At 47.6% G+C, this 27,963-nt stretch overlaps 2 protein-coding genes across 2 annotated transcripts; both read right to left on the reverse strand.

Annotated features, from left to right (window-relative positions):
• Positions 1–7,443: 7,443 nt before the first annotated feature.
• Positions 7,444–27,879, reverse strand: IFIT1B (interferon induced protein with tetratricopeptide repeats 1B). Its single transcript, XM_044239448.1, has 2 exons — positions 27,810–27,879; positions 7,444–10,083 (listed from the first exon to the last, which is right to left on the reverse strand). Exons 1-2 carry the CDS (start codon positions 27,836–27,838, stop codon positions 8,664–8,666), a joined length of 1,449 nt encoding a protein of 482 aa, XP_044095383.1. The 5' UTR covers positions 27,839–27,879; the 3' UTR covers positions 7,444–8,663.
• Positions 15,136–27,878, reverse strand: IFIT3 (interferon induced protein with tetratricopeptide repeats 3). The gene is made up of 2 exons (XM_044239446.1): positions 27,810–27,878; positions 15,136–17,066 (listed from the first exon to the last, which is right to left on the reverse strand). The coding sequence occupies exons 1-2, from the start codon at positions 27,836–27,838 to the stop codon at positions 15,617–15,619; spliced, it is 1,479 nt and encodes a 492-aa protein (XP_044095381.1). The 5' UTR covers positions 27,839–27,878; the 3' UTR covers positions 15,136–15,616.
• Positions 27,880–27,963: the final 84 nt, after the last annotated feature.

A 27,963-nucleotide genomic window follows, 5' to 3' on the forward strand; every position in this document is an offset into this window, starting at 1 on the left:
CCCGCATCGGGCTCTCTACTTAGCAGGGAGCTTGCTTGCCCCTCTCTCTGTCTGCCTCTCTGCCTGCTTGTGATCTCTCTCTGTCAAATAAATAAACAAAATTTAAAAAAAGAAAAGAAAACCTCAAGCTGACCACATCCTAGAAAAAGAAGCAGATGACATCTGAATATACTCTCCCAAGAGTCAGGACCAAACCAGTACAATAACTCTTTCATAACTGTCACACTTTAATGGGAGTTCCTAATCTCACCAAGATCTTGAGACTATTGTTTCTTTGTATAGGAATTTTTATGATTTTTGCTGTTTTACACTCAGTAGGACTTCTTCACTGGTGGTAATTAAATCTTAAAGATATCTATATGCCTATTGTTTTTCCCTCCCTATCTTTACGTATATCCAACCTTCCTCCCATGGCTGCCCATCCCTAAGCTTGCCAGCCCAATGAAGCTTGTGGGCCACTCCCCCAAACTGACCCTTGGCTTGAGCTCAGCTCCCTTCATTGCCTGTTAATGACTCTAGACTGGTTTGATGTATGCACCCAAGGGCTATATTTTTGTTTGTAGATATGAGCACCAGTTTTGGGTTTATGAATGTCTTGATAATTAGAAGGCCTTGGTGGCATGTGTTTTTCCTGTTTTTTTGTTTGTTTTTTTTTGTGTGTGTGTGTGTGTGTGTGTGTTTGGCATTTAACATCCTCTTTAACTTTTTCAAAATGGTTACAACCACTAATCCTGAATCTCACTCAAGAAGGAAAGGGGCTCTATCAATAATAGATGGTTACCCTGATGAGGAACTTTTTGAATATGAAGACAACAGCTGTGATCATAGCCAAGGCTGTGACCTTCTTTCTAGATATTCTGGGGATCAGTTTAACCTATACCTCGGGATCATAAATTCATGGCTTGGTGTAGACAGGGCTGACTTAGAAGTTCTGAGAGGAGAAGGGAGTTCGGGGAAATTGGAAGGGGAGGTGAACCATGAGAGACTATGGACTTTGAAAAACAATCTGAGGGTTTTGAAGGGGTGGGGGGTGGGAGGTCAGGGTACCAGGTGGTGGGTTTTATAGAGGACATGGATTGCATGGAGTGCTGGGTGTGGTGCAAAAATAATGAATACTGTTATGCTGGAAATAAATAAATGAAAAAAAATCACATTTTAAAACAAACAAACAAAAAAAGTTCTGATGAAAAACATCACAAGAGCTGTTAACCAAAGAGCTCACTCCACTGCCTGAATCATTAAGACCCAGCAAAAATCTTTAGATTCCCTAGCCCAAGTGATCCTTGATGATAGAATAGCATTAGACTGTTTATCTATAGCTCAGGTAAGGGTCTGTGCCGTTGCTAACACTTCATGTACGAGGATAAACACTTCTTCACAGGTAGAAGCAGAACCCTTAAATTCCTCAGATGAGTTAAATCCTTAAAGAGACATCCACATTTTACATCACAATGGTGTGATTTTAATTTAAGCTGACTTCCTATTGGACTCAGGATTACAAATTTTTGTGCTATTAATCATAGTTTTAATTTGTGCCTTATTTAGCATCTTCAAACTATTTGTGTCATGCATTTTATTCCTTTTTGCTATTTCTTCCCAAAATATTCTGATGGTAACTCAGAGACCAGAAATGTTTGGCCAAGCCTTCCCTCCTGAACATCTTTCCTCAGCTGACCGGCTGACACATCTGGCTAAGGACAAAGCCCAAGACCCACTTCCCTGAGTCTCCCTGTTGCTCAAATGTGGCCACTGTCCTTAGGACAACAACTCCTGCATACACCTTTTTTTCTCATCTGTGGGCCATGCCATACCAGAAATGAGCCTTCCTATGATGGATAAATACCTCTCTTCTCCCATCAGCTTGGAATTTGTTAAGAGGAAGGGCACCTGGGTGGCTCAGTCTATTAAGCGTTTGCTTTTGGCTCAGGTCATGATCCTGGGGTCCTCAGATTGAGCCCTGCATCAAGCTCCCTGCTTAGCTGGGAGTTTGCTTATCCCTCTGCCCTTCCCCCTGGCTCAGGCTCATTCACTCTCTCTTTCTCTCATAAATAAATAAAACTTTAAGAAATTTTTTTTGTTAAGAGGACAAAGACTTGCTTCCCTGGAAAGCTAAATCTGGGGATGTCAGACCTGTAACATAGCCATTTGGGTAGCAGTGTCAGCCATGTTTTTTCATGTGGCCTGAAAATAATAAAAACAGAAGAAGCTTATTGAGAGAGAAGAACAGGAAGTGGTTGAGATGATAGAATAGAGAACTGAGGTAAGAGATGGAAGGTTCTGATGCCTTTCATCCACAGCTTCACCATTCAGAGTCAAGGGATAGGGACTGTGTGCAGTATCTTGTGGGGTCTCCATGTGAGTACAGAGTTAAATGAAACCGATGGCTGTGGACCTGGCACTGTATTGAGGGATGTTCCGAGTGGTGTGAAAACTCAGTAACTGCCAGATCTGCCTCACACCCCACAGGAGAGCTTCAGCCCACTGTTGCCCGTCATGGAGATTGGTGACTGGATTCTAGATGGCTGCGTATGGAAGGAAGGATTAAAGGAGGCAGCCCCATTGTCACTTAGCCTCCTAACTATAGAAGGAATCAACTGTAATATAAAACCCCACTTTTACTGAAATGGTCAGGATTCTGGTGGTTACTTTTGGTTTTAGTCTGACAGAAATAAACAAGCCACCGGGTTCAGGAATGAAGGAAATGAGCCAAATATTAAGAAAGCCCTTTAATCCCTGAGCACTTGGGCAGGAATTAAGATCAAAGTGTTGTGGTTTGATGTAAGAGTGCCCAGCTCACCGCCCATCTAAGCTTCCTCAGAGGCATCCTGAACTAGCCAGAAAATTCTGCGCAAATAAATACTTCTCAATACCTGAGATGGGTTTATCCACGTGTTCAGACAAATGCTCAGGCCATAAGCAAATGCCAAAACACAGGAATTAGAAAAGCTCTCCTGTTTCGGGAAACAAGTGTCTCTGAAATTCTTGCAAAGAAAAGCAACTGGGTTTGTAATTTTCATATGCACCAGATAGCATGCAGAGAAGCACACAGAATGTCTGTCATTATTGTGAGTTTGGTAGCGGTCCCAGTTCTAAGAGGCTTTGGCTCAGAGTGAACAGATTTTCAGACTCTTGCCCATGAGTGACGTTAGAGAGAGCGGAGAGGAAACAGCCAACAAAGGACACACGCATACACGCCCGTGAGAGTGTGTGTGTGTGTGTGTGTGTGTGTGTGTTTACAGTTGAGAAAGAAAACAAGAGCTGGAGAAAACAAAACTTTCAGAAAATGAAATTTCATCACTAGGTGGAGAGTCCATTACCAGGAGTCTCAGACCAGCTCCCAGAGTCCTGAGTGACTGACCAGTTGGGATGAGTCATTTCACCTCCATGAGCCTCAGGCTCCTCTGCTGGTAAACAGGGATTTGGAAGATGATTGGAACTCAGCCCTCCCTGCACGCTAGAAGCATCTATGGAGTTTTAAGAAGAATGCTAACCAGGGGGGCGCCTGGGTGGCTCAGTGGGTTAAAGCCCCTGCCTTCGCCTCAGGCCATGACCCAAGGGTCCTGGGATCCAGCCCCGCATCGGGCTCTCTGCTCCGTGGGGAGCCTCCTTCTCTCTCTCTATCTCTCTGTCTCTGCCTGCCTCTCTGCCCACTTGTGATCTCTGCCAAATAAATAAATAAAATCTTTAAAAAAAAAAAAAGAATGCTAACTAGGGTGCCTGGGTGGCTCAGTGACTTAAGTGTCTGTCTTCAGCTCAGGTCATGATCCCAGGGTCCTAGGATCGAGTCCTGCATTGGGCTCTCTGATCAATGGAGAGCCTGTTTCTCCCTCTGCCCCTCCCCCTCCTTGTGCTTTCTCTCTCTCTCTCTCTCTCTCGCTCTCTCACTCTTGCAAAAATAAATTTAAAAATCTTTGGGGAGGGAAAAAAAGGAATAATGCTAACTAGGCCCTGTTCTAGGCTAGTTGAGTACATGTCTGGGAAAGGGCCCCCACCCCCATGTCTGTGTTAAATAGAAATCCAGGGGTGATTTTGATGATTATTTGGGCAGGAAGCAGGGCCTAGATGATCCCTGCAATCTGCTGTATAACTGGGATTCTCTTAGGGACCTGGGGCTCCATCCCAGACTTGCCTCCTGTTCTGTGTGGCCCAGATTCAGTGTCTTCATTACTCTGTGCCTTATTTTCCCACCTGCACAGTGGACAATTAACTCCACAGTCTTCCTGGTCCACAGGACGGCTTGGAAGAAGAATGGAATTTTGAGTGTCTGGACCACTGCATGAAAAGCATGTTCTTGGCTTTTGGGATTATTCCCACGTACTTGCAATCACATCTGTGGAGAAGAACTCAAAGACACAGAAATCCTTTGCTGTGAATGGTTTGATGGATTTCACATCTTTGGCTCTTCATGTGTCCTTTCAGTCCACGTTGACCCCCTGTCTGGCCTATTCCAACATTTTCAAGTACTAACTGAATTGTTATCATTGCCTTTTTGACATTTCAGGCTTATTTTGAAATTGTTACAGGCTCACAGGAAGTTGTAGGAAGAGACTTGTATGCCTTTTCCTCCACTCCCCCCACCCCCCCACAATGGCTAATTCCAAATGATTATAGTACAGGGTCAAAACCAGGGAAGTGACATTGGCACTGTATGTGTGTGTGTATATATATATATATATATATATATATATATATATATATATATATATAAAATATATATTTTAATGATTTTATTTATTTATTTGACACAGAGAGATCACAAGTAGGCAGAGAGGAAGGCAGAGAGAGAGGGGGAAACAGGCTCCCTGCAGAGCAGAGAGCCCAATTTGGGGCTCGATCCCAGGACCCTGAGATCATGACCCGAACCAAAGGCAGAGGCTTAACCCACTGAGCCACCCAGGTGCCCCCAACATTGTGTGTATATTTTAAAGATAAAATAGGTCATGAGTTCATCTTACAAATCCAAGTTTTTAAGATTTTTACTTAATCCTGGGACGCCTGGGTGGCTCAGTTGGTTGGACAACTGCCTTCGGCTCAGGTCATGATCTCGGAGTCCTGGGATCGAGTCCCGCATCAGGCTCCCAGCTCCACGGGGAGTCTGCTTCTCTCTCTGCCCTTCTCCTCACTCATGCTCTCTCTCCCTGTCTCTCTCTCAAATAAATAAATAAAATCTTTAAAAAAAAAGATTTTTACTTAATCTAATTATGAATTTTTTTCTCCTGATCTGGAATGTCTAAGTGATGCTGATGTTCATACGATCTATTCCACAATGCACTACAACAGCCTCAGAGTAAGGAAATCAACAAAACAACCTTCAAAACCACGGCTGAGTAGAGTTTAAGATTTTTTTTTTTTTTTGCTTTTCTTTTTGTCCAAACTCACTGGGGGTGGGGGGGACGTGATACTGACCTTTAGTGTGTTGGTTCCAACGCCGTGGTGCCCTCAGAAAGTTCTTCGTGGTGGGGAGAACTGTAAGAAGAGTCTGGGGAAACGCATCACCTCCCTGAACGCCGCCAAGCTGGAGCAGACACCTAGGAAGTTTGTGTGTCCCCCACTGTCACATGGACTTGGCCTGGCAAAAGCAAGACCCCAGCACTGCGGTGGCTGGGAGAACTGGTGCCCAGTGACAAACGGGGCCTTCCCCGGGGGATCACCCCTGGCCATCCTAGGGTGCTTGGAAGAAAGGCCTGTCTCTGGGAATTCAGATGAGCAGAAAGGGCAGAAAGGGGCCCACACCCTTGCCAAGGGACATAATCGCCTGCACTGGGGAGAAGCTGCATGAGAGGGAATCTGGCGTCACTGAGTAGGACACTTTTGAGCAAACCAAGGCCACCATAGCTAATGCAAAGAACTGGAGCAAGGTTGTCCAGGCCTATGAGCCCATGTGGGCTACGGGTACTGGCCAGACTGCCATAGGAAGTACACGGGCTCCAGGGCTGGCTTACGTCTCACGTGGCCAATGCCGTGGCTCGGAGTGTCGCATTTATCTGTGGAGGTCCCGGGACCGGAGCAAGCTGCAAGGAGCTGGCAAGCCAGCCGGCTGTGGGCGGCTTCCTCAAGCCCAAACGGGGGGACAGCATCCATGACAAACTGCACCCCATCTGCTTCCCCACTCTTCCTGCTCGGCCAGGGACAGCATAGCTCAGAGACCCTCTTACTGTGCATCCCACTGCCCCCCAAAACTGCACATGCTTCTGGATGGTTCACCTGCCCTCTCTCGTGGCCTAATCCAAACCGTAACCCTTCTTTATCTTTACCCCTTGCCCTGTAATAGTTGGGACAGGCCTCTCCTTTCTCCGCTTGCTGTCATGGTTAGCATGACACAGGGGACCAAGGTGGCTTCTCCTTGGTTGAAAGGGGAGAGGCGGGTCCCCTCGGTCCTCAATCAGAGCAGGAGAGAGAAGCCATCCTCTTCTCCCGTCTGGCGCCATGAGGCCGAGGGCTGAGAGCCAGGGGTGCGGCTCTGTCCCGGGGTGCCGACGCCTGTGTGTGGTGTGTGGTGTATATCTGCGAAGTTCCACGCATGGGGAAGAGAAACACCCGGCGTTTCAAACAAATCACTTGGGCTCTTTTCTCTCCACGCACTTTTATCCTCTAGCCTGTGTATGTTTCGGTTCCCTTGCCTTATTTTGGTGTCCCTTTTAGATAGGGCCTTTTTTTTCCCCCCAATTTATTTATTTTCAGAAAAACAGTATTCATTATTTTTTCACCACACCCAGTGCTCCATGCAAGCTGTGCCCTCTATAATACCCACCACCTGGTACCCCAAACTCCCACACCCCCGCCACTTCAAACCCCTCTCAGAGTGCCTTTTTAAACCTTCTATCCTAATGGTTTTGTTTTGAGCATCAGCAGACAGAGAAAAGCTGAGAGAACTTTCCAGCAAACACCAATACACTCAGCACCTAGATTCTATGGTAATATTTGACGTATTTGCTCGATTCCATATGTTTTCACCCATCAGGTCTTTGTCTATTAGTTTATCTTTGTTTTTGTTGTGTGGGAAAGCAGTCGGTACCATTAGCTGATAAAACACGTCAGTGTGCATACCGTGATGACTTTAGTCCCATCTTGTTTACAAGAAAAAGAAAGTATTTCTGCTCTAGTAGTTTTTGGCAAGTTAAATATAATAAACCCGTTCTTTGTTTAGAGCAACAAAGTTGAAAAGGATGATAATGACGTGTTGTCTGTTCCGTGGATGTCCCCTAAGTGACCACCCCCAACACAGTCAGTTCCTGCTCTCTGGAAAAAACCAACCTTACAGTTCCATGGCCTGTAGAATATTTTAAAAAGATTCTCGGTAATGTTTGTATTCCCAAGGCTTCTCCCATGTCTGACCTTCTACTGCTCTAGAGGTTGCTTCTGTATTTTTCAACTTCCACCCAAATATAGAATATACATCTTTTAAAAAAAAATCTCATCCATAAAATGCACTCAAAGACTTTGTTAGCTTATCAACAGGTTTATTTTACTGAATGTTTTGGGAGAGAATGTTCTGGTTAAGAAACAGGAGATTATATCCTGCCCCACACAGCAGTTAAAAGCTTCATGTATTTGTCACATTTAGGGGGTGACTCGGAAATAGGTTTTTCCCTTATTTGTCTTTCCTGCAGTACACTTTAGTTTTTCGTAGATGTGAGGTCATGTCCAGCCGCATGTCTGGAGCACAGAGATCCTCTGTGACTGCCAGTGGCTGGACAACTGTATACAGCAGGGTTTGAGTTTCTTCTGAGGTTAGAGACTTGGCCTCCTGAGCAGGGGGTCTTGGCTGCAGGAGGGCCCTGGGAAAAGGGCCCTATGGGCCAGAACATGGCAGTGACCCCCTGCAGTCCCTTCTCCTTTTTTCTTTCTCATCTTTGCTCTTTCGCTTTGCCTTCAGATCTGGTAGGTCAGCAACCCTGGCCACGATGAAAAAGAAATCCTTTCTGTTTTTGTTTTCTGTTTTCTATGCTTTTTAACTTCTGAGTGGATGGTCGGATATCTTCCAGATACAGAATACATAAAAATGCACCAATATGCAGGAGTGTGCCTGTGTGAGCTCTAGAGTCAGCATGTGTGGAGAGAGATGTGTGAGGCATGTGCACAGGAGCAGCCTCTGCCCTTGGTTCAGGATCACAGTCTCCGGGAATTCACGCCTTGAGTGTGTGAGCCAAGCCACGGGAGGGTCTTTGGACAGATGCATGGGTGTCCTGTGTGTGCGTGTCTGCAGATACACGGGAGTGTGCACACAGCTACACCGGCATGTGACCGGTGTGCAGGCCGAGGAGGGACTGAAATCTTCCCTGCTTAAGACTCCTCTGTGCAGGAGACCAGGCAGACTAAGGATGGAAGCCGCTCGTTCCAAATGCAAAGCCAGAAGGAAAAGGGCTCTTGTTGGTCTAGCAGGTCACAGGTGCCCCAAGCAGCATTCATCAGCCTTGGCCAATGAGTACAGGGGTGTGTTACAAAAGAACGGATGCTCCTTTCAAAGGCACATGGACGGAAGGGGAAAGAAGGGGGAGAAGGGGTTAGGGAGGAAGAAAGAGGGGAATCAGCAGGTAGCTGAGTCTGTGTTCTATCAACTGTTCTGTATTTCAGGATGTTCTAGGTTTCTGAAAGCGGCGATCAGCAAAAATGTTTGTTCTATTTCCTATGAACACATTAAACAGGTAACGGTGACCTCCAGCTCAACTGGCAGCATTGAGGTCGGCGGCCAGCCTGAGAGCCTTCTCGTAATACTGCAGGGCTTCGCTCACTTCCCCTTTCAATTTGTGGATGAATCCAAGGATGCTCAAACTTTCCACCACACGGACATCCTGACGAACACATCTCTTTGCCAGCTTCTCTAAGGCAGTGAGAATCTTTTCGCTGGTGTGGGAAGCTGTTTTGATTTTGAGACCTTTTAAATAATGGGTGATTGCGTTATCTAGAGATCTCTTGTGAAGCTCTTGGAAATGGCCGTAGTGGTAATGAATCACTTGCTGTAGTTGATCGTTGGTGTTTTCCCTGCACAGCACTTTCTGAAAAGTGTCCTCCGCCTCTGCGTATCGGCCTATTTCTGCATACAGGTCAGCCAGGTCGATGTAAGCCAACTCAAATGTGGGCTTTATCGCCAAAGCCTTTTGAATTTCACCTATAGCCAGGTGAACCAACCTGCAGACATTTTCTCTGTCCTGTCCCCTGGGCTGCCAGTTGGCAGCTCTCTTGATTGCGATCACCTGCGCCCTGTAGCAAAGCCCTACCTGGTGATGCAGGAAGGCAGAGGATGGGGTGGCCCGCAGGGCCATTTTTAGGAGCCAAAGAGCTTTATCCAGACAGCCTTTTCTTCGGTAAAACTTGGCTGCATACCGCAAGACGTAGGTCTGCGAGGACGTGTTGCCTAGTGCTTCTTCTATGTACTTTTCTCCTTCGGCTTCTTGGCCTACGTCCTGGAGCTTCAGGGCAAGGAGAGCCTTAATATACGCATCTTCTGGGTTTAGCCTGATGGCCTCTCTCAGGGCCTGCAGACAAAATGCCTCGCTAACCTGTGTTGCTTTGTTAAAGCTGTCTAGGCGGTAGGTGGATATCGCATACCCAGTGCTGAATTCAGGGTTTTCTGGGTCCACTGCCAGAGCCTTCTCAAAGCAGGCCTTGGCCCGTTCATAGTTCTTCCCTCCACATTTCAGCAAGGCCCAGCCCTCCTCGCAGTCCATCTGGGGACACTGCACGCTATAGCGGGAGGAAGCCCCAAGCTTCTTGCAGGCCTCCTCCACCTTGTCCAGGTAAGCCTGGGCTTCCTGCGGCCTGCCCATGCGGTGATGCAGCCAGGCGTAGTTGCCCCACGTCACAAGGCTTCTCGCCTCTGACTGGGCGGCCTGTTCCTGCTGGATCAAGGCTTCGGCTTCCTGCAGGCTCCCCAGGGCTTCCTGGTTCTGGCCCTTGAGGTGTTTCACGTAGGCCAGCAGGTTGTGGATCCCCACGTTGTATCTGGTGTCCAGGTAATCAATCTCATCCAAGATCCTGTTTTCTAAATCGGGCAGCTCGGTGGCTTCCACTAGCAACTCCCATGTGAAGTGACATCTCAGCTGAACCAGGCTCTCTTCAAGGAGATTCCCTTCGGATTTGTCACTGAAAACATAGAGGACAATTATTTGCAACTTTAGGAGTGCTCGGTGTAATGGAAATGAAGCCATCCCTTTGACTGGTCAAGTACCACCCCCCACTGTTCTTTCCCTCCCAGTATCTGTTGCCTCTCTGGCTTCTGTGGTCATTGACATGAAAACCTGAGGAAATGCTAATTCCTTCATGGTGCCAACACCTAGGGTATGTGTTCTCTAGAAGCAACTTGAAAGAGGCTAACTCTGCTAATGTCAACATCATTTTAGCCCCACCCTCAACACTACAAAACCCTTCTGTCCTTCTGCCCCTTCTCAACATTGCGATACATCTCTAAGGCCATCTGAAGAGAAGTAGAGACAGCGTCCCCTTGTGTTGGGCCATTTTTGGACCCTGCTGGAGGGCTTTCATATTTTTGTCTGCGTTCAGACACGTTTGTGGAGTGGCCTGGTCGTCGTTATCTGTGCTGGCGTCAGGGTTCCCAGTCTAGTGTTGAGGTCATGCGAAGGTGCTGTGGGAGTATGCGGGTTCCTGCTGTGGGTCGCTGTCCAGCAGCACCAGGGCCTAGCTGATGGTGTGGGGTGGCTCCTAGGGGTGGGGGCTCGCTCTTCTTTCTCTTCAAGGAACTTCTACATTGTGGCTTCAGCGCACAGAGGGGTGTCCTGATATTTCTTAAGTTGAAGGTTATATAGACAAGAAGGATTACCCAGAAAAAGAATATCGAACTGGAAATGTGTCTATTTTATGCATTCCAGTATAAAGGGGTTTGTTTTTGTTATTTTTGTTATTTTTTTATTTTTTTGGAAAAGTGTATGCTTCAGAAGGAACGTAGTATAAGATCTCTCTCTGGATGAGTTTAAGACATCTTTCTATCTCTCATCCAGGGAGGGACTTGGGCAATTTGCAGTAGACCACATCTACCCATTCCTAGTTCCTGGAACAATGTAGGCCCTCTTAACATCTTATAAGCACAGGAAATGGTTTAGATCTATGTGTTCCTCCCAAACTCAGCATGTCTCAAGACTGCCCATATATAGAGAATCCCAGTCCCACTCCCTAAGTATGCTCTGATGATAGAAGTAGCAGTAAAACTCTTTTAGCAAAATGGGAGCATGGAAATGGGAGAGTGGGAGTACCCAGGGGGCAGAAGGAAGGGAACCAGGACCAAGAGGGCCCACAGTGGAAGCAGACGTTCACTTAAAGGGAAGAGTGGCTTTCAGCCAAACATTGCTTTATGTGGAGGGGATATCTCAGGACCCCATGTCATGTCTGGCTCGGTGCTCAGCGGAGTCTGCTTGTCCCTCTGCCCCCACCCCAGGCTTGTGCATGCTCTCTCTCAAATAAACAAACCCTTAAAAAAAATGAAGAGAGAGGAAAAATCCATTGACATATATAATTCAAACTATTTTTTCTCTTGTTCACCTGACTCTGATCGGTTGGATTCATGGGCCCAGCCACTGAAAGTGGGTTCGAAGGAGAAAGACATTTGCTCGACTGCACTATATAAGCTCACTTCCAGCCACCCCTTTGAGTGACATATCCCTGAGCTCCCCCATGTGTACAGGTGGATGTCCCAGTTAATAAACAGCTGTTTTTCTCTTGCCGGTCTTTCTCTTGTCAGCCTAATTGGTAGGATGACAGGCCAGGAGTGTAGGGGAAAAAGATTTCCTCTCCTCCCTTACACTGTCGTAAAACTCGATTCTGACACCGTGCTGAGCATGAGTCTTTTTAGCATATTGGCAAACCTGAGGGGGGTCGTGGGTCCCCTCACTCCATGCTTGAAGGACCCTCACTCACCAGAACATGGTGAGACCACTGTTTGGGAAAAGGAAGGAAGAAGGGGTAGGTACCCGTGGTACCTGGTGGCTGTGCAGTCATTGGAGGCAGACACCAAGGGGAGGGTCTGCAGGAAAGAGCTGACACATCAGACCTAGTCTACGATCCTTAGAAAGGCCCTCCTGCGAGGTTTGCCCTTGGGTGGCATCTGGCAACTTGGATTTTTGGAATGTTCCCACCATTCCCTAACTGGTTAGTTTGGCTTACTGTGCCCAAAATGTTCATGCACAAAATGTGGTTAATGCTGACACCTATTTTCCACCTGGGAGCTGGAATTTTGATATGTGCTAATAAGCAGAGGGTGCCCGTGTGACGGGTCCCCAGTAAAACCCTTAGGCACTGAGGCTCCAACTAGCTTGAGAGGTGTGGTCACATTCAATGCTGGAGGGATTAAACACATCCTGTAGGATTCTACTGGGACAGAACTCTGGGGAATTTGTGCCTGAGTTTCTCTTGCCTTCACCGCCATGTTCTCTTTCCCTGTACTCAGTTTGTACTGAGCTCTAGAGAGCCTCAACACTGTCTAGAAGTCTAATGCATGAGCAGGATTGTATGTTGAGTCCTGTGAGTCTTTCTAGTGAATCACCAGACCCAAAGGTGTGTCTTGGGGACTCCTGATGCCAACTTCCTAGTATTCTCATCGGAAAACACAATGTAGCAGCCTATTAGAGAATGGTAATTCCATCCAGCGGAGCAAAGGACAGGGAAGACAGGCCAAGAATTGCTGAGTGTGAGTCTCTCTCCACTTTTTCCAATTTCCTATGAGAATGAACCAAAAATGAACCACAGAGGAAAATCCTAGAGGCCAAGGCTAGTATTTTCTGAGAGCTGAAGAGATCTTTGGCGTCCAGGCCTGACTTTGACAAAATGGGGCTCCCCATGTCAGCTGCTGGTGTTCTGGAGGGGCTGTTCCAGCCCGGCACGGACATAATTCTAAATTTCTCTGCATGTAGCTTGAGGAGCATTACCACTGTCAGGGTCCTGTGAATTGGCCGGATCAGGATGAATTTAAAAACCCGAGACTAGATTACAAAACACGGTGAGAAGGAGGAGGAAGATGGAAAGCCAGAACACTCAGGAATCACACATGGGAGTCAATGTAAGGACGGGGAGTTTGGATTAAGTGGAGAAAATGACAGGCAAAGAGTCTAGTAGAAATCTACAAATCGGGGCTCTGAGCTGCCCTTGTAGCAGAGCCTGAAACCTCTCAGCTTGTGCCAGCAGAATCAGGACATAGCATCTCAGAATGCACAGAAATCCACGGGAGCAGAGTGCTTTGGTTTCATACAGTTACAGGCTCGAGTGCCAGTCAGACCTCTCCCTAGCTGTGCAGCCTCGGGCAAGTTAGCCAACCTTTCTGAGCCTCCTACCTGCCACACCAGATTTAGATGCTAGCAACGGGCTGAGCACAGATCCTGGAAAGTAGTTCAGAGGCCAGCACGTCAACCCGCGCTTGTTTCATTGTTACTGTTTTATAGCTTAGGACACTTATTGTTTTCTCTTCCCAGCACCCTCCTCTAGTATTCAGGGAAGTCGTCGTGGAAGATGTGATCCCTGATCGTCGTGGAAGATGTGATCCCTGAGCTGATGATAATGGCAGTGTCATAGTTCTCAGTGGAGACAACGTGTTCCTATATTCTTCAAAATTTTTTGAGAGCCTTGTTCATTCCAGGCACTATGGGGCTGGGGACGGGCATACAGTTGTGAGCAGAGGACTTGGAGTCTCTGCCTCCCCGGAGCTGGTAAGCTTGAGGGGAGGAGCCCATGGTTTCCCCTGGGGAGACTGACACCCCCCACCCCGTGCTCCTCCAATTGTCTCTTTCGTGGACAGCCCAGGAATCTGCTGGGACATGCTGTGTGGTCGCCAGTCGAGCCTGCCCCACAGCCTCGGTGGCAAAATGGTTTGGGTCTCGGAGCTCAAAATCCCCACTGGGTTCCTAGCTGGGTGAGGTTGGGTATGGCCCCAGGTAGTAAGGAAGAGAGGATGTCAGTGGAAACCAACAGTTTATGTCACTCCCTCTGGGTCTCCAGGGGTAGAGTTGTGCGAGGTCAGGCTCACACACCAGAAAGAGTGGACTGGGGGTGTTCCCTCAGACAATGGTAGGTGGTAGATGGAGAGGCATCTTTTCAATAAAGTTGTCCAGCAGCAAAATACATCACAGTTTACATGTGTAGGTCGGGACCAGTCAATAGAAATTCCGGGAGCCTCAACACTGTCTAGAAGGTGGATGGGACTTGGAGCATAGAAGGACAGCCTGGGTGGAAACCCCTGCTGGGAAAACCATGTTAAGCATGTGTGTTTGCATATGGTGGGCCACTCCACACCACACTGCCCCCCAGCGGTAGCGGTAGCCAGTCCCCACCTTGCCCCTGACCCCATGCTCTTCCACACTCTCAATGTTGGTTTCCATGGCAATAGTCTGTATTTGGGCCCAGCCACTCCTCCGGAACTGGACACAAGAGGCAGTGCTACTCCAGGCCAAGGCTGGCCAGGAGTCAACAGTTCAGTGCTGGGCACCCAGCTGCACCCCCAGCCTTGCGGGAACCAGCAGACAATTCAGGGCTGGTGGGGGGGGCACCTCACTGAAGTCTGCTGCTTTTATAGCAATGTAGCTTATGAAACGCCTTCCCAGAATTCCCCTTCTGCATGAGCAAAGAGTCAAGTTTCTGACCCTCCACTCACAAAGGAGACGGGAATGCCAGGCCCTCTGTCTTGTCTGGGTACTGGCATAGCCAATAGTCTTCCTCTGCACACAGGTAATAGGATGAGACCACGAGGAAAGCGTACGAATGCAGGCCTTGGAATGGGTGAGAAGAGCCGGACGGTTGCTGCATGGAGGACGACACTATGGGCTTCCCAGCTGGGAGGTGACTATCTGAATATTTTCATTCACCCAGGAGGGTGAAGATCTTTGTCCCCCTCTAACCTCATACTAGTGCCCCTTACACACAGTCAGGGAGGCCACTGCCCACGTATTTCTGGGTGAAGAGCCACCCTGTTCGGTAGCAGCAGCTGCTGACTGGGCCCTGGGCTCAGTGCCTGGCCTGGAACAGGCTCAAGGGCAGGCCAGCTCCTCCTCAGACCTCAGACCTCCTCAGACGGGCATGCTGAAAATAGTATGGTACGACTGTATCATTTATCCACTGTCCCTAGATACTGTCCTGAAGAGAAACTTGGGAAAGGAGTATCACCCTTAGTCACACATGCAAACCACACACTTACTTCAATCCTGAGTTGAAATTTTTAAAAAATTTATTATAACATCACTATCAAGAACACATTTTTACTGGAGTATTGCAATCGAGAATGTATATAAACACAGGGCTAAAGCCAAGAGGAAGACAAGGAATATTCTAGGGTTAGTCCAAAGGTGGTCTTTCAGGGGCTCCAGAAGGCGAGATGGCAGTGGGCCAGAGGCCAGGAGAGCCATTGGCAGGCAGCAGCCAGCGGTGAGCCTCGGTGAGGAGGTCAGAGCAGGGAGAGCTGATGAACAGAGTATGAACTGAGAAACAGCCAGCCCCACGCCGGCCCAAAGCCCTGTGTCCATAGGTGATTTCACTGTTAGGCCCACAGGCCAGAGGAGTGTGTGTGGCTGAGATGGAAATGGGAAGCAGATATGAAGAAGCAAGCCTACAAATATACCCTAAAACCATCCCGGGGCATCCTGGGTTCCCTGACTGTGCTCCTGGCCCTCCGCTGCATTTCAGCTCAGGCTTTCGGGAGCTCTGGGAGTGGGGTTGTGCCTGTGGCCTCACAGCCTTCTTCAGGCTCAGCCAGCGGCAGGAAAAAGCTGCTTATGCCTGTGGGGCTGCTCCTTAACAGGTAGCCCAGCTCCTTCTCGTAACATTCAGCTGCCTGCAGCAGCTCTCCATTCAGCTTGTGGATTAATCCTTGGAGATACCAAGAATTTGGTGCATTTTGCGGAGGCGGATTTCCAGCCAAGTTCTGTGGTGAGTATTTTGTCTTTCCCTCCTCCGATGATTTTGCACTTGTGAGCAAACCCTCAAAATCACATTGGGTAGCAGTGTCTTCAGACTTCGCATGATTCCCCTGAAAGTTGTGATAGTGCTGGGGGGGTTGTTGCCTACGGGTGCTGGGGAGCTCCTTACTGCAAGCTAGCTGATGGTAGTCTTCTGTTTCCAGGAGCTCATCAGAATATGCATACAGCGGGTCTACTCCCTTCTCAACAGCTTTAATCACATAGTCAATAGCACACTTCTTTAGTTCTCCAATCTTCTCTCCATTCCTACTAGCTTTGGATTCTCCTGTATTCTGAATTTGTTTGACCTTTGCCCTATAGCAGCACGCAATCTGGTGACAGAGGTAACCATCATTTGGAATGGATTTCGCTGCCTTTAGAAACAGTTCGATAGCTTTATCTAGATCACCTTTTTTTTGATAAAACGTGGCTGCACTGCGAAGGACATCTGCTTGGCAAGGCGTGTCCTCCAGGGTCAGAGCCTCCAGGACCAACCGCTCGCCGTCAGCTTCTTCATTCATCTTCTGCAACTTCAAAGCCAAGAGCACCTTGACGTACTGATTGTCGGGATTCAGTTCCAGGGCCTGCTTCAGAGCATCCACGGAGCACGGCTTCTGTGGTTTATTATCCAGACAGTACGTGGCGATGGCCAGCCCTGAAGAGAATTCCGGGTTGTTGGGCTGCTCCTCCAGAGCTTTCTCAAAACACACCTTGGCCCTCTGGCTGTGCTGTGCTCCACACTTGAGCCATGTCCACCCTTCTTCGCAGTCAAGCTCGGGACACTCCACACTATATGGGTTTGAAAACTTCTCGCAGACTCGTCTCACCTTGTCCACATACATCTGCGCGTCTACGTGTCTGCCCAGGAGGTAGGAGACCCAGGCGAAGTTGCCCCAGGTGACCAGACTTCGGGTGTCCGCTTGCTCCGGGTGCTCCCGCTGGATCAGCTCCTCCGCCCGCCGCAGGCTCTCCAGCGCCGCCTCGTGGTGACCACGCAGGTGTTTTATGTAGGCCAAGAAGTTGTACATTGTAGCTTTGCACTCAGCGTTTACCCATTCGATCTGGTGACACACTCTATCTTCTAGCTCGCCTAAGACACCATCTTCCTTAGGTAAGTTCCACGTGAAATGGCATTTCAGCTGTGCAAGGTTTTTCTCCAGAGAATCCTTATTGACCTCACTGTGGAGAAAATAAACACGGTCACTGGGACACGCACCTGCGAGGCACGGCACCTGGGACGCGGTGACAGGTTGTGTCAGCTCGCCAGACTGAGGTGCCCGAGCTCTCGTTAAACGATAGGTCTGGGTGTGTGTGACGGTGTCCCCAGGAGAGATGAGCCGCTGACTGGGTGGGCAGGGAAAGCAGACCGCCCTCCCCCAGTGTGGACGGGCCTCCCACGTCTGCTGAGAGCCCCAGTTGAACCCAGAGGCAGAGGAAGTGTGAATTCTGTCTGTCTGTCTGTTTGTCTGTTTGTGTGAGCTGGACACTGGCCTTCTCCTCTCCCTGGACTGGCGCTTATGTCGTCGGCGTTCCTGGTTCTCAGGTGTTCAGACTCGGACCGGAGCCTCTGGCTTTATCCCTCCAGGTCTCGGGCCTTTGGACTCTGACTGGAATCTCGCTCCTGCTCTCTCCTGGGTCTGTAGCTTGTGGCCTGTGGACCGTGGTTATGAGCCTCAGCTTCAATATCGTGTGAGTCAATTTCTGATCATAAATCTGTCTCTTTTCCATTTTGTGTGTGTATATATATTATATAGTATATAGTATATATACATTTTATATATAGTATACAATGTATATGTACTATATACACACATATTTTTTAAAGCAGCAGTAAGTGAGGATCTTTATCTTAACCTTGATTTTACTGGAGAGTAGGAAAAAAAAAAGTAGGTAAAAATAAGTATGCTTAGAAGTTATTGTAGAATGCATAAAAAAGAGGGTTAAAATTCTCAGTGAGGGAAACCAAAAACTATGTCCAATTGTATAAAGGCTCCTCCCTTGCAAGAAATGGGAATAAAGCTGTGAAGATCCAGTTTGGTTCTGCTGTTGACAAATATACAAGGAGACAGAAAAACCAGTTGAGGTCAAATGCTGTGAGTTCACTATTTGTATCTGCTTACTTTCGATCTGAGCAAAGTTGACGGCTCCAGGGCAAGGCTGAGCTGGTGGCAGGACAGCCAAGTGTTCTCCATCCCGGAGTCCATCCTGTCTTAACCTTCAAGTAGAACCTGAACTAAAAGCCCTTAGTGAAACCTGAGCTCTGGAGTGGGCTGACTGAATTTCCTCTATTATGGTGCTCAGTTGTCTACTTCTCGGTGAACAAACACAGGGAAGAACCTGGAACAACTCCCTTTAGCAAATGCCTGCTACCTGTCCGCAGCCTTGGTGGGTGGGGCCTGGCATCACCCAGCAGCTTCTATGTATGTATATGAATCTCCTACCAGTTCTGTTTCTCTGGCGAGCACTGTGTACTCCACACCCTACATTTTTCTAGACAGAAGAGGAAGTACCCTCCCTCTTGCTTCCTGGCTTCATCTCCTCTAGCTGTGGTCTGTACAAGAATCCAAGGAGCAGGTGCCTCCACCGTGTGGGCAGACATGGATGAGAGGACAGGAGCTGGGATCTCTTGTCCTGCTCCGCTAGAAGTCAGGCTGAGTCCTCGCATTCTGGGCAGGGTTGATTCAGCCATCCTATGACCCTTTACAGGGCTATGCCTTTGCATCACTTGGTTAGTTTAAAAGGATGCTAAGAACAATCAAGGTTAGATATCTTGGCCCTCTTCGGCCTACGAGCTCCCACACTGGTTTGAAGGAGCCACGTAAAGAATCGAAAGCCAGGGGTGTTTGCTACCATGCTGTGCAACCGAATCTTTCCCTTCAGCTTTTCCAACTTCTCCCTGTATCACACACACAGATCCCCCGGAGGCTCGGGGTCAGTCTCACTGAGACACAATCCCTGACACAGGACAGATCCCCAGACAGAACCAATGTATTTTGAGAAACAAACAAAACTGTTTGTTTGGAAGATACCAAGGGAGATCATTTACCTTATTCAGTTCAATAAGTTACGGAGTTCTCAGTTTTTACTGAGTTTGTGTTCCTTCTTCCTACCAGTAGATTCCATGAGCTCGGAAAGAACTTCCAGAAATCATGAAACCCAGTTATTGTCCATAGTCTCAGATTCCACGGAGTAGCACAGTATCAGAAAAAAGTTATGAGCCAAATAGAGTTGCCAACTCACTGGGGGGAAAACATAACCCCAAAGACACCAACCACCTATGCTTACCAATACTGTATTAAAACAAAGAGGAAGAAAAGAAGCATTTTTATCTTTACCGAAGGAGGAAGAAAGATAAAATCAGAATCAAGGGAAGTCCTTTAGTCAAAATATAATTTTACTCAGTGAGGAGCTGCTGACTTTATTTGCAGTTTCGCATGTGGACCAGCACCAGCCCACACGTATGGCTGCGAGTCCTCTGTTCTAGCTGCTTCTGTCTCTCCAGTAAGTCCTAGCTGAGCCATTGCTGACCCGATGTGGTTGCAGCCAAAATGCTTTATAGTGAGAGACGCAGAGGCGAGGGAATCGAGCCAAGCCCTGGGAAGAGGGGGAGGCTGCTGTCTCTCTAGACAGCCTTTCAGGTGTGGGCCTCTGTTCTTGGCAATCTTTTCCATTCCCTGGGTCCCTGGCTAGAGCCCCACAATGCCAATGTCTTTTTGTCTCCATTCTAGGGTTTTCCAATTTGGCTTCATCTGGTGATTCTAGCTGCCCTGTGTGAAGGACTACAGATCATAACTCAGGGTAGCAATTATTAGAAAATAAATATTAAGGGCAAGTTACAAAGATGCTCACCGAACACATATATTTATAACTGTTACGCGATCAAGGTATTGATAAAGTGATAAAGGTATTTCCGTGTTTGGACATTGGTTACCTGTGCTGATTGCCCAGTTAGGATATTTAGAGAGAGGAAGGCAGGCAGCAATTTCAGATCAGTACAATGTATCCATAGATATAGGTGCCCGGAAATAATAGGTTGAACATTCTAAGGATTGGTAGAGAGTGTTCATCCAACTTCTCAGTGAGCCTAGAGAAGGGCAGGAGACTTTGGAGGTCTTTGCCGCAACAAAACCAGGAGCCACTTTGCCAGTTGGATCACACTCCCTCTCTTTCTTTCTTTCTTTCCTTCCTTCTTTCTTTCTTTCTCTCTTTTTTTTCCCCCCTGTGGAGGTGATGCAGGCTGACATATCAGTAAACCAGAGAGATCTTATCAGACTACCTTCTTAAAAAAGATTTTATTTATTCACTTGAGAAAGGAGATAGAGTGAGCACAAACAGGGGGAGTTGGCAGAGGCAGTGGAAGAAACAGACTCTCCGCTGAGCAGAGAGCCTGATGCAGGGCTCGATCCCAGGACCCTGGGATCATGACCTTAGCTGAAGGCAGATGCTTAACCATCTGAGCCCCCCAGGTGCCCCAACAGACTACATTTTTAAGCACTTATTGATAAAGATTCTCTCTCCAAGATGAAACATATTCCAACTCTGTCATATATAAGCTCTGGGAGATGTCATGAAGTGTAGGACAGGCAGAAAAACTCACTCTACATTCCTGAGCCCAGCAGAGGACCGAGAGAATGGAACGCGTCGGGTTATCCCATCATACCACTCCTTCACAGTGCTTGAGCTGGCCATGCTAGGACATTTATGGTAACAAAGGGCAGTTTATTCAAGAAGATAGCCAACTACATAAGTGGCTTCATAATTATAAGGTCTATTGAAAACTGGAACTAAGGTCTGTTGGTTTTTCATAAACCTTCCTCTGTATGTTTCCAATTTGATTAGATGTTTGATACCTGATATCCCCCTGAAGTAAGATTTGGAGCAAAGTATATGGGACTGGGAGTCCTGGTATCTTGACAAGAAGAAACATAAAACTTAGAGCTGGCATCCAGGAGATCTGCCTTAAAACACTAATGCCTTGGTAGATAAATTGCTTCCAAATGTAGTATAATGATTAAAATACAAAGGTTTTTAAAAATAACTATAACTACCATAATTTGTTAATGTAAAGACAAGGTAAAAAAGATTTAAACTGTGACATCGGAAACATAAAATGTGGGGGGAGGGCAGAGTAGAAAGGATTCTTTCAAACTTAAGTTACATCCTTAAAATAATCTGTTAAAAATATAAGATGTTTTATTTAAGCCTCATGGTTACATCAAAGAAAAAACCTGTAGTAAATACACCATGAGGTAGAGAGAAAAGGACAGAAGGCTACCACTACTACAGAGAAGCATTAAATCATAGAGGGAGAGAGCAAGGGACTAGGAAGGGAGCAAAGGGATTATAAAACAGGCAGAAGACCATGAACAAAGTGGCCATAGTAAGCCTATAGCCATCCAAAATTGCTTCACATATAAACGAACTAAATTCTCCAATAGAAAGACATAGAAGGGCTGAATGGATGTAAAGAACATGTGCTGCCTCCAGCTTCAAGGACACACATGGACTGGAAGTGGGCGGACACACAAATACTCCAGACAAGCCGACAGGAACAGGGGTGGCTCTACTCACACCAGACTAAACAGACTTTGAGTCAAAGAGGGAAACAAAGTCATGATGTAATGACAAAACAGTCGATCCGAGAATGGGATGGAATATTTAAATGTTTATGCACCCAACACATGAGCCCTGAACTATGTGAAGCAAATACTGGTAGACCTGAAGGGGACAGACAGCAATACGGCAGCAGGAAGGGACTTCTGTGCCCTTTTTCAACAGTGGAGAGATCATCCAGAAAGAAAATGAAGGAGGAGACATCGGACTTAAACAACACTTTAGATCAGACGAACTCAGATGTTTACAGAACATTCTGGCCAACAGCAGCCAAATACACTGTCCTCTGAAGTGCACATGGGACATTCTCTAGGATAGATCATGTTAGACCACAAAGCAAATCTTAAAACTTAAGAAGACTGAAGTCATATCAGGCATCTTATCTTTTTTTTTTTTAAGATTTATTTATTTATTTATTTTAGAGAAAGAGAGAGCATGTATGGGGAAGGGCAGAGGGAGAGGGAGAGAGAGAATCTCGAGCAGACTTCCCACTGAGCACAGAGCCCAATGCAGGGCTTGATCCCACAACCCTGAGATCATGAGCTGAGCCAAAACCAAGAGTCAGATGCTCAAACGACTGAACCATACTCATACGCCCCTACTTATTGCTTTTTTAAAAACCAATACCCAGAGGCACTTGGGTAACTCAGTGGGTAAAGCCTCTGCTTTCGGCTCAGGTCATGATCTCAGGGTCCTGGGATCGAGCCCTGCATCCGGCTCTCTGCTCTGCAGGGAACCTGCTTCCCCCTCCATCTCTGCCTGCCTCTCTGCCTACTTGTGATCTGTCTCTCTCTGCAAATAAATAAAATCTTAAAAACAAAACAAAACAAAACAAAAACCAATAACCATTTGTCAGCCTTTCTCACTTAGCAATTTAGCTCAAATGTGTTTTAGAAAGTTGCTCTAAATGTTCCTTATATGTTTATGTGTGCAATTTGTGAAATTACTGAGCCAAAATTAAATCCGGATATTTAAAGGGGAAAACAAAGCAATTGGGTAGGATGACTGCTGCAGAAACTTGATAAAGAAAACGTCTAAGTTCACGTGAAACAAGGGTAGTTGAATGCCCTCCCTCCCTCCCTTCATAGACTAGAAACCGTGGGGAGGGGGCAGGCCCTGTGGCCCAGGAAGAGACTCCTCACAGCCTCCAGCTGCAGCCGTGAGGTTTTGCGGAGGAAAGCAGGTGAAACCGGCAGTACTAGTCCTTAGGAAATCCCCAGATTTAACCCACCGACACCCCCTTGCTTCTCTTTCCCATCTTCCTGTGCGGTGACCATCTTTGGCGGGACCCACGGACCCCAGTGTAGACGCCACTTCTCTTTCCAAGGCCTAGTCAAAGCCATCACTAGAGTAGAACCTTGAAATGGTCAGAAAGAGACTCTTAACCTGATAATGATAAGAGCAGGAGTTTCCAGGACATTTCTGAGGCAGCTTGTCACTTGGGATGCTCTGGTTATGGTCTCGCTGACCGCGGGCAGGGACAGGCAGGTCTTATGCCCAATTAGTTGGTCAGAACAGGCAGAACTCGGGGAGCCCATCACTTTGGAAAGTGAGCCAAGGAACTCTCCAGAGCTGTTCTGCTCCCCCTCTGATGTGCACAGGGACCAAATCACCCGAGGACCTTGTGCAAATGCAGATCTGAATTCGGCAGGGGTGGGGTGCTGCCTTTCTAACAACCTCCAGGGATGTCGGACTCAGACCACACTGTGAGCAGGAGTAGTGAGGCTCCAGGAAGATTTCCCTTTTTGGCAGAGATTTCCAATCACCAGGTTCTTATCCGCAAACACCCCTTCAGTGGGCAAGCCATGCTTTGTATCAACATCCTTCCTGGGCCACCCACTCCCCACCCACTCTGGGTGTCTTGCACTTGCACATACGTATGGTGCAAGGAGCATTTCTTGTGTAGGTGAACTACTCGTGGTCCTCTTTAAATACTTTTTCCCCCGATACCCGCCATCCGCAGGGGAAGCCTGGGGATGATGGCAGGTCAGGAAGAGGGTGCCTCAGGTAGACTCGGAACTGTTCTGGGTTCTTTGGCTAGTCTAGTAATTAAATTGACCTAAGATAGATGAGCAGGAGGGAAAACTTCAATTTCATATGTGCAGGAGCCCCATAAAAGTATAAAACCTGGGGCGCCTGGGTGGCTCAGTGGGTTAAGCCGCTGCCTTCGGCTCAGGTCATGATCTCAGGGTCCTGGGATCGAGTCCCACGTCGGGCTCTCTGCGCAGCGGGGAGCCTGCTTCCTCCTCTCTCTCTCTCTCTGCCTGCCTCTCTGCCTATTTGTGATCTCTCTCTGTCAAATAAATAAATAAAATCTTAAAAAAAAAAAAAAAAGAATTCTGCTTAAAAAAAAAAAAACCTAAAGGCAGGCCGCTGGGGCTCGCAGCCACCTTCAGCTGAGGAGTGGATGGGGGCCTGGGATTTCAAGGCAGTGGGGAGGAATTCCCAGGAAGATGAGCACACAGCATTGGTGACCAGCCTTTGCCCTGCTGTGCAGGCCAGTCTTTCAGATAAAAAGTTATCTCTGGGCACAGCTCCTCTGGGGGGCAGACCCGTCTATCTGTCAGGCGGTTAAGGGAGAGGCCAAAGTTTTTCTGGAGCCTGCTGGGTCTCTATTGCCTTTGGCTCGAAGTAACCTCCAGTCCAAAGGGGCCCATTTTGGGCCGGCATTTCTTCCTCCCCCTCGACATATTTACTCAGTTCTGAAAGAGTAGATTTCCAGGGAAGGGCAACCTCGTTATGAGCCAGAGCTGTGTCATGCTGACTTGGGCCTCAGCACCTTTGCACAGAAGGAAGCACACTTTTGAAATAACCACAACCACCACAACAAAACTCACGGACTCAGTCTTTTCATACAAGAGACAAAACAGGGGTCAGGATCTCCTGTAAGGATGCAGGGAGGCCCCAGCCCTTTTGACAGGATTTTGCCCGAAGGATCTCCCTCGGGGCTGTCGCAACAACTCCTTCCCCTTCCCACCTGCCCGGTCCAGCTCCCCTGGGAGCACTTCCCCCAGTGTCTTTAAATCAGAACCGGCCACAGACATAAGAATGCTGGAACTGTTAAGATAGATTTATGACGGAATGGGATCAATGTGAATTTAATCCATAAGCAAACACCGAATCGGCATCATTCAGGGAAGCTGCTCGCAGGAACAAGATTTGTGGGAAATTCTCAACTTCCTCTCAGAAAAGTTGGGCAGATTTACCTCATGATGGCTATTTCTCTCAGTTCTGAAAAGCTGGGGTCTGGGCTGATTTTATTTTCTGCCCGTGGATGGTGGATCGGAAGCAAATGCTGAAGAGGCTACCTCCCTACCCCCGCATCCCCACCCCTGGGGTAGCTAGCCTTGAGGTCTGTGTTTTTGTCAAATGAGAAAGATCAATGAGCCTGATGTCACACTATCGAGGAGGTCCTCTCCAAGGAGAAGCTGAAATTGAATGTGTCAGAGCTGAGGTCACCCTCTGCTGGGAGCAGGGTTCCACACAAACTGTTTGGGGGGTTGGAAAAGAGCATTATAGAAACAGGCCCTAGTCCCAAAGCACCTGTTGCAATCTGGGGGTGGGCTTGGGCTCAGGGATCTGCATCTGTACAAGCCTCCTGGGAATTCTGTACCTGCAGAAGCCCCTCCCAGTACCCCATTTTGAGAAGCACTGTTCCAGAGGGATTTTGGAAAGCAGTTTCCCATGTACTTGTCAGAGAGAATGTATCAACCAACGAGTCAGGCAATCTAGAACAGAGGAAAACGACCACAAGACACCTAGATTTCTATTCTCTCTCTGATCTGCTCTGGAATATTTCTTAAAATCGTGTTACTAAGCCTCATTTCCTTACATTCAAATTATTCCTGAATGAATTTCCTTTTTCCTTCCATCCAAATTATAGGAAACCATGCCCTGGGGAGGTCCACCTTTCCTTCTCCTAAGGTGTGGCTCTGTGTGGCTTTGAGAGCTGAGTCCTTCTGGTCCCTGCCCCTTCTCTCCAACAGGAGCATAATTAATAGCCTGAAGACATTCCACCCTTCCGGCCTTTATACACATTACAAGACGCTCAGCACTAATGACCCAGCTCTGACACTTACTCTCTTGGACAAGTAATTCACCCTCTGAGCCTCATTTTGCTCATCTCGAAAATGGGGCTAATAAAAAATCACAGTTCTTCCTTCCTCGGGCTACTGGGAACATGATATGAACAAGAAAAGGACTTAACAGAGTAGTGCTACCGACTGCTGACCTCCCCGATCACCAGCATATGAGTGTCCTAGTTCTAAGTGAATTTTTCGTGGGGCAGAGGAGGGCACCCATCAGCCAGCTCCCAGAAACTAGGGGTTCCCCCCCTCCCAGCTGCTTTGGCAATTTTAAGCCCTGCTGGCAAGGAGCAGCCCCACCCGGCTCTGTCCATACAGCCTCTGGGAACAGGGTAGCTTGATGTGGGCATCAGTCCAGCAGAGTCCACAGAGCCCCCGGCCCCCCAGACTTCCTCCGGTCAGGGGCTCTGGACACACCCAAGCACAGGCCTCTGTAAAGCCTCTTGGGCAAACTGGATAACAAGGCACTGGCCAGGGTCATGTTTTCTGATCAGCCCCACTCATGGAGACAGAAAAGCATAACCAAAGGCACTCGGCAGCGACTTTTCTTTATGCAGCCCTCCCCAAGTACCAGCGTGCAGAGCCTTTTGGGGGTGGGATGTTGCTCTTTCTTTTCTCACTCCCTGAGTGGTCACTGGGATCCTCCCTCCCCATGAGTATTTGATGGGAACAGCTTCTTCTCTCAGCTCTATCTGATGACAGATTTTAAGCATTTCTACATGCATTTAAAAAAAAAAAAGTTTGCTAAGATTATACTTTGCATACAATAAAAGTTGAAGTGTATAGTTTGATGAATTTGGACCAATGTATACACCCAAGCAGTCACCACACTTTCTCCTTAGAGACTCAATCCCATCCCCAAAGATTCCCCAGTGTGCCCTCCTGACCAGGGCCACTGGCCTCCACCACCCCGGGCAGCCACTGACCTACTTTCCATCACTAGAGATGACATCAGTACTAAAAAAGAGATTAGGTCATTATATTTTGAAGGGAGATTGCTTGCTGCTCCCCAGCTATCACCACAGAAATGAAAACAAACCCTAAGCTTCTTGTTTTGTTTTTATATAAGATTTCTGGAAAAATGCCCATCTGTAAGAATTGTTTCTTCCACTTCCCACCTTGACTGATCATACGTTTCAGGACAAAAGGAGTTGAGTTTGCACTACCAATTCCAGCTATACTAATATCTGCTGAAAAGAAATGCTTCCTTTTAAATGGCAAGAAGGTTTTAACCTCTTAGTCCTTTCAAAGTAAATAATCATCTGCTAAAAACATTGGGGTACAGATGGTCCTTCTTTTCACTACATCTGTATCTTTGGGGTAAATACCCAGTAGTGCAATTGCAGGGTCATAGGGAATGTTTTTAGCAGCAATGGCCACAGTTTGGCAACTGTGGAAAGAACCAAGATGCCCTTCAACAGACGAACGGATAAGGAAGATGTGGTACATATCTTCTGATATGATATCTGAAAGATATCTTCTGATATCTTTCTGATGGAGGCATAATACTCCATACACTACGGAGTATTATGCCTCCATCAGAAAGGATGAATACCCAACTTTTGTAGCAACATGGATGGGACGGGAAGAGATTATGCTGAGTGAAATAAGTCAAGCAGAGAGAGTCAATTATCATATGGTTTCACTTATTTGTGGAGCATAACAAATAGCATGGTGGACATGGGGAGTTAGAGAGGAGAAGGGAGTTGAGGGAAATTGGAAGGGGAGGTGAACCATGAGAGACTATGGACTCTGAAAAACAATCTGAGGGTTTTGAAGGGGCGGGGGGTGGGAGGTTGGGGGAGCCAGGTGGTGGGTATAATAGAGGGCACGGATTGCATGGAGCACTGGGTGTGGTACAAAAAACAATGAATACTGCTATGCTGAAAATAAATAAAAAATATTAAAAAAAATAAAAGTAAACAATCATCAAAAGCCCATAATGAGTAATTCCCCCGAGGTCACACTTTGACTCTGCAGACTGTGCTGCAGTGGGTCTAACAGTCCTGCCAAACCTTTCTGCTGGTCTGGGCTCCCAGCTAGCTAGGGGAGCATTTCGAGAAGTTCTGAGAGCCTGAGTATGTCCACCAGAAAAAAACACAGAAAGAGAAAGTGCATGTTTCATCTGCGAGCAGCCCGACCACACAGACCCTGCCTGCACCGAGAAGCTTGGTTTACAAGCTGGATGCAAGATCAAGGGTGCTGACGCGTTCCTGTCACTGACCTCTTGTCTGCAACCGGCTCCTGTTCCATTCTGAAAAGCAGAGCTCCCCGCTGATTCGTTCTTCCAAAAATTTCAGCGTCTGCCTGAAGTCAATGCTGAAGGAGCTATATAAGGGCTTTGGGGGTGGTGAGGGGTGGTGGGGGTGGGAGGGACT

Source organism: Neovison vison, chromosome 2, assembly GCF_020171115.1.
Source record: "Neovison vison isolate M4711 chromosome 2, ASM_NN_V1, whole genome shotgun sequence".
In the NCBI taxonomy this organism is placed as follows: Eukaryota; Metazoa; Chordata; class Mammalia; order Carnivora; family Mustelidae; genus Neogale; species Neogale vison.

Coding starts and splice junctions, on each gene's coding strand:
- IFIT1B (XM_044239448.1), bottom strand. CDS start 27,838: ATGGAACAGGAGCCGGTTGCAGACAAGAG. Junction 10,084..27,809: donor GAGCCGGTTGCAGACAAGAG/GTCAGTGACAGG, acceptor CTATGTTTTCAG/TGACAAATCCGAAGGGAATC.
- IFIT3 (XM_044239446.1), bottom strand. CDS start 27,838: ATGGAACAGGAGCCGGTTGCAGACAAGAG. Junction 17,067..27,809: donor GAGCCGGTTGCAGACAAGAG/GTCAGTGACAGG, acceptor TTTTCTCCACAG/TGAGGTCAATAAGGATTCTC.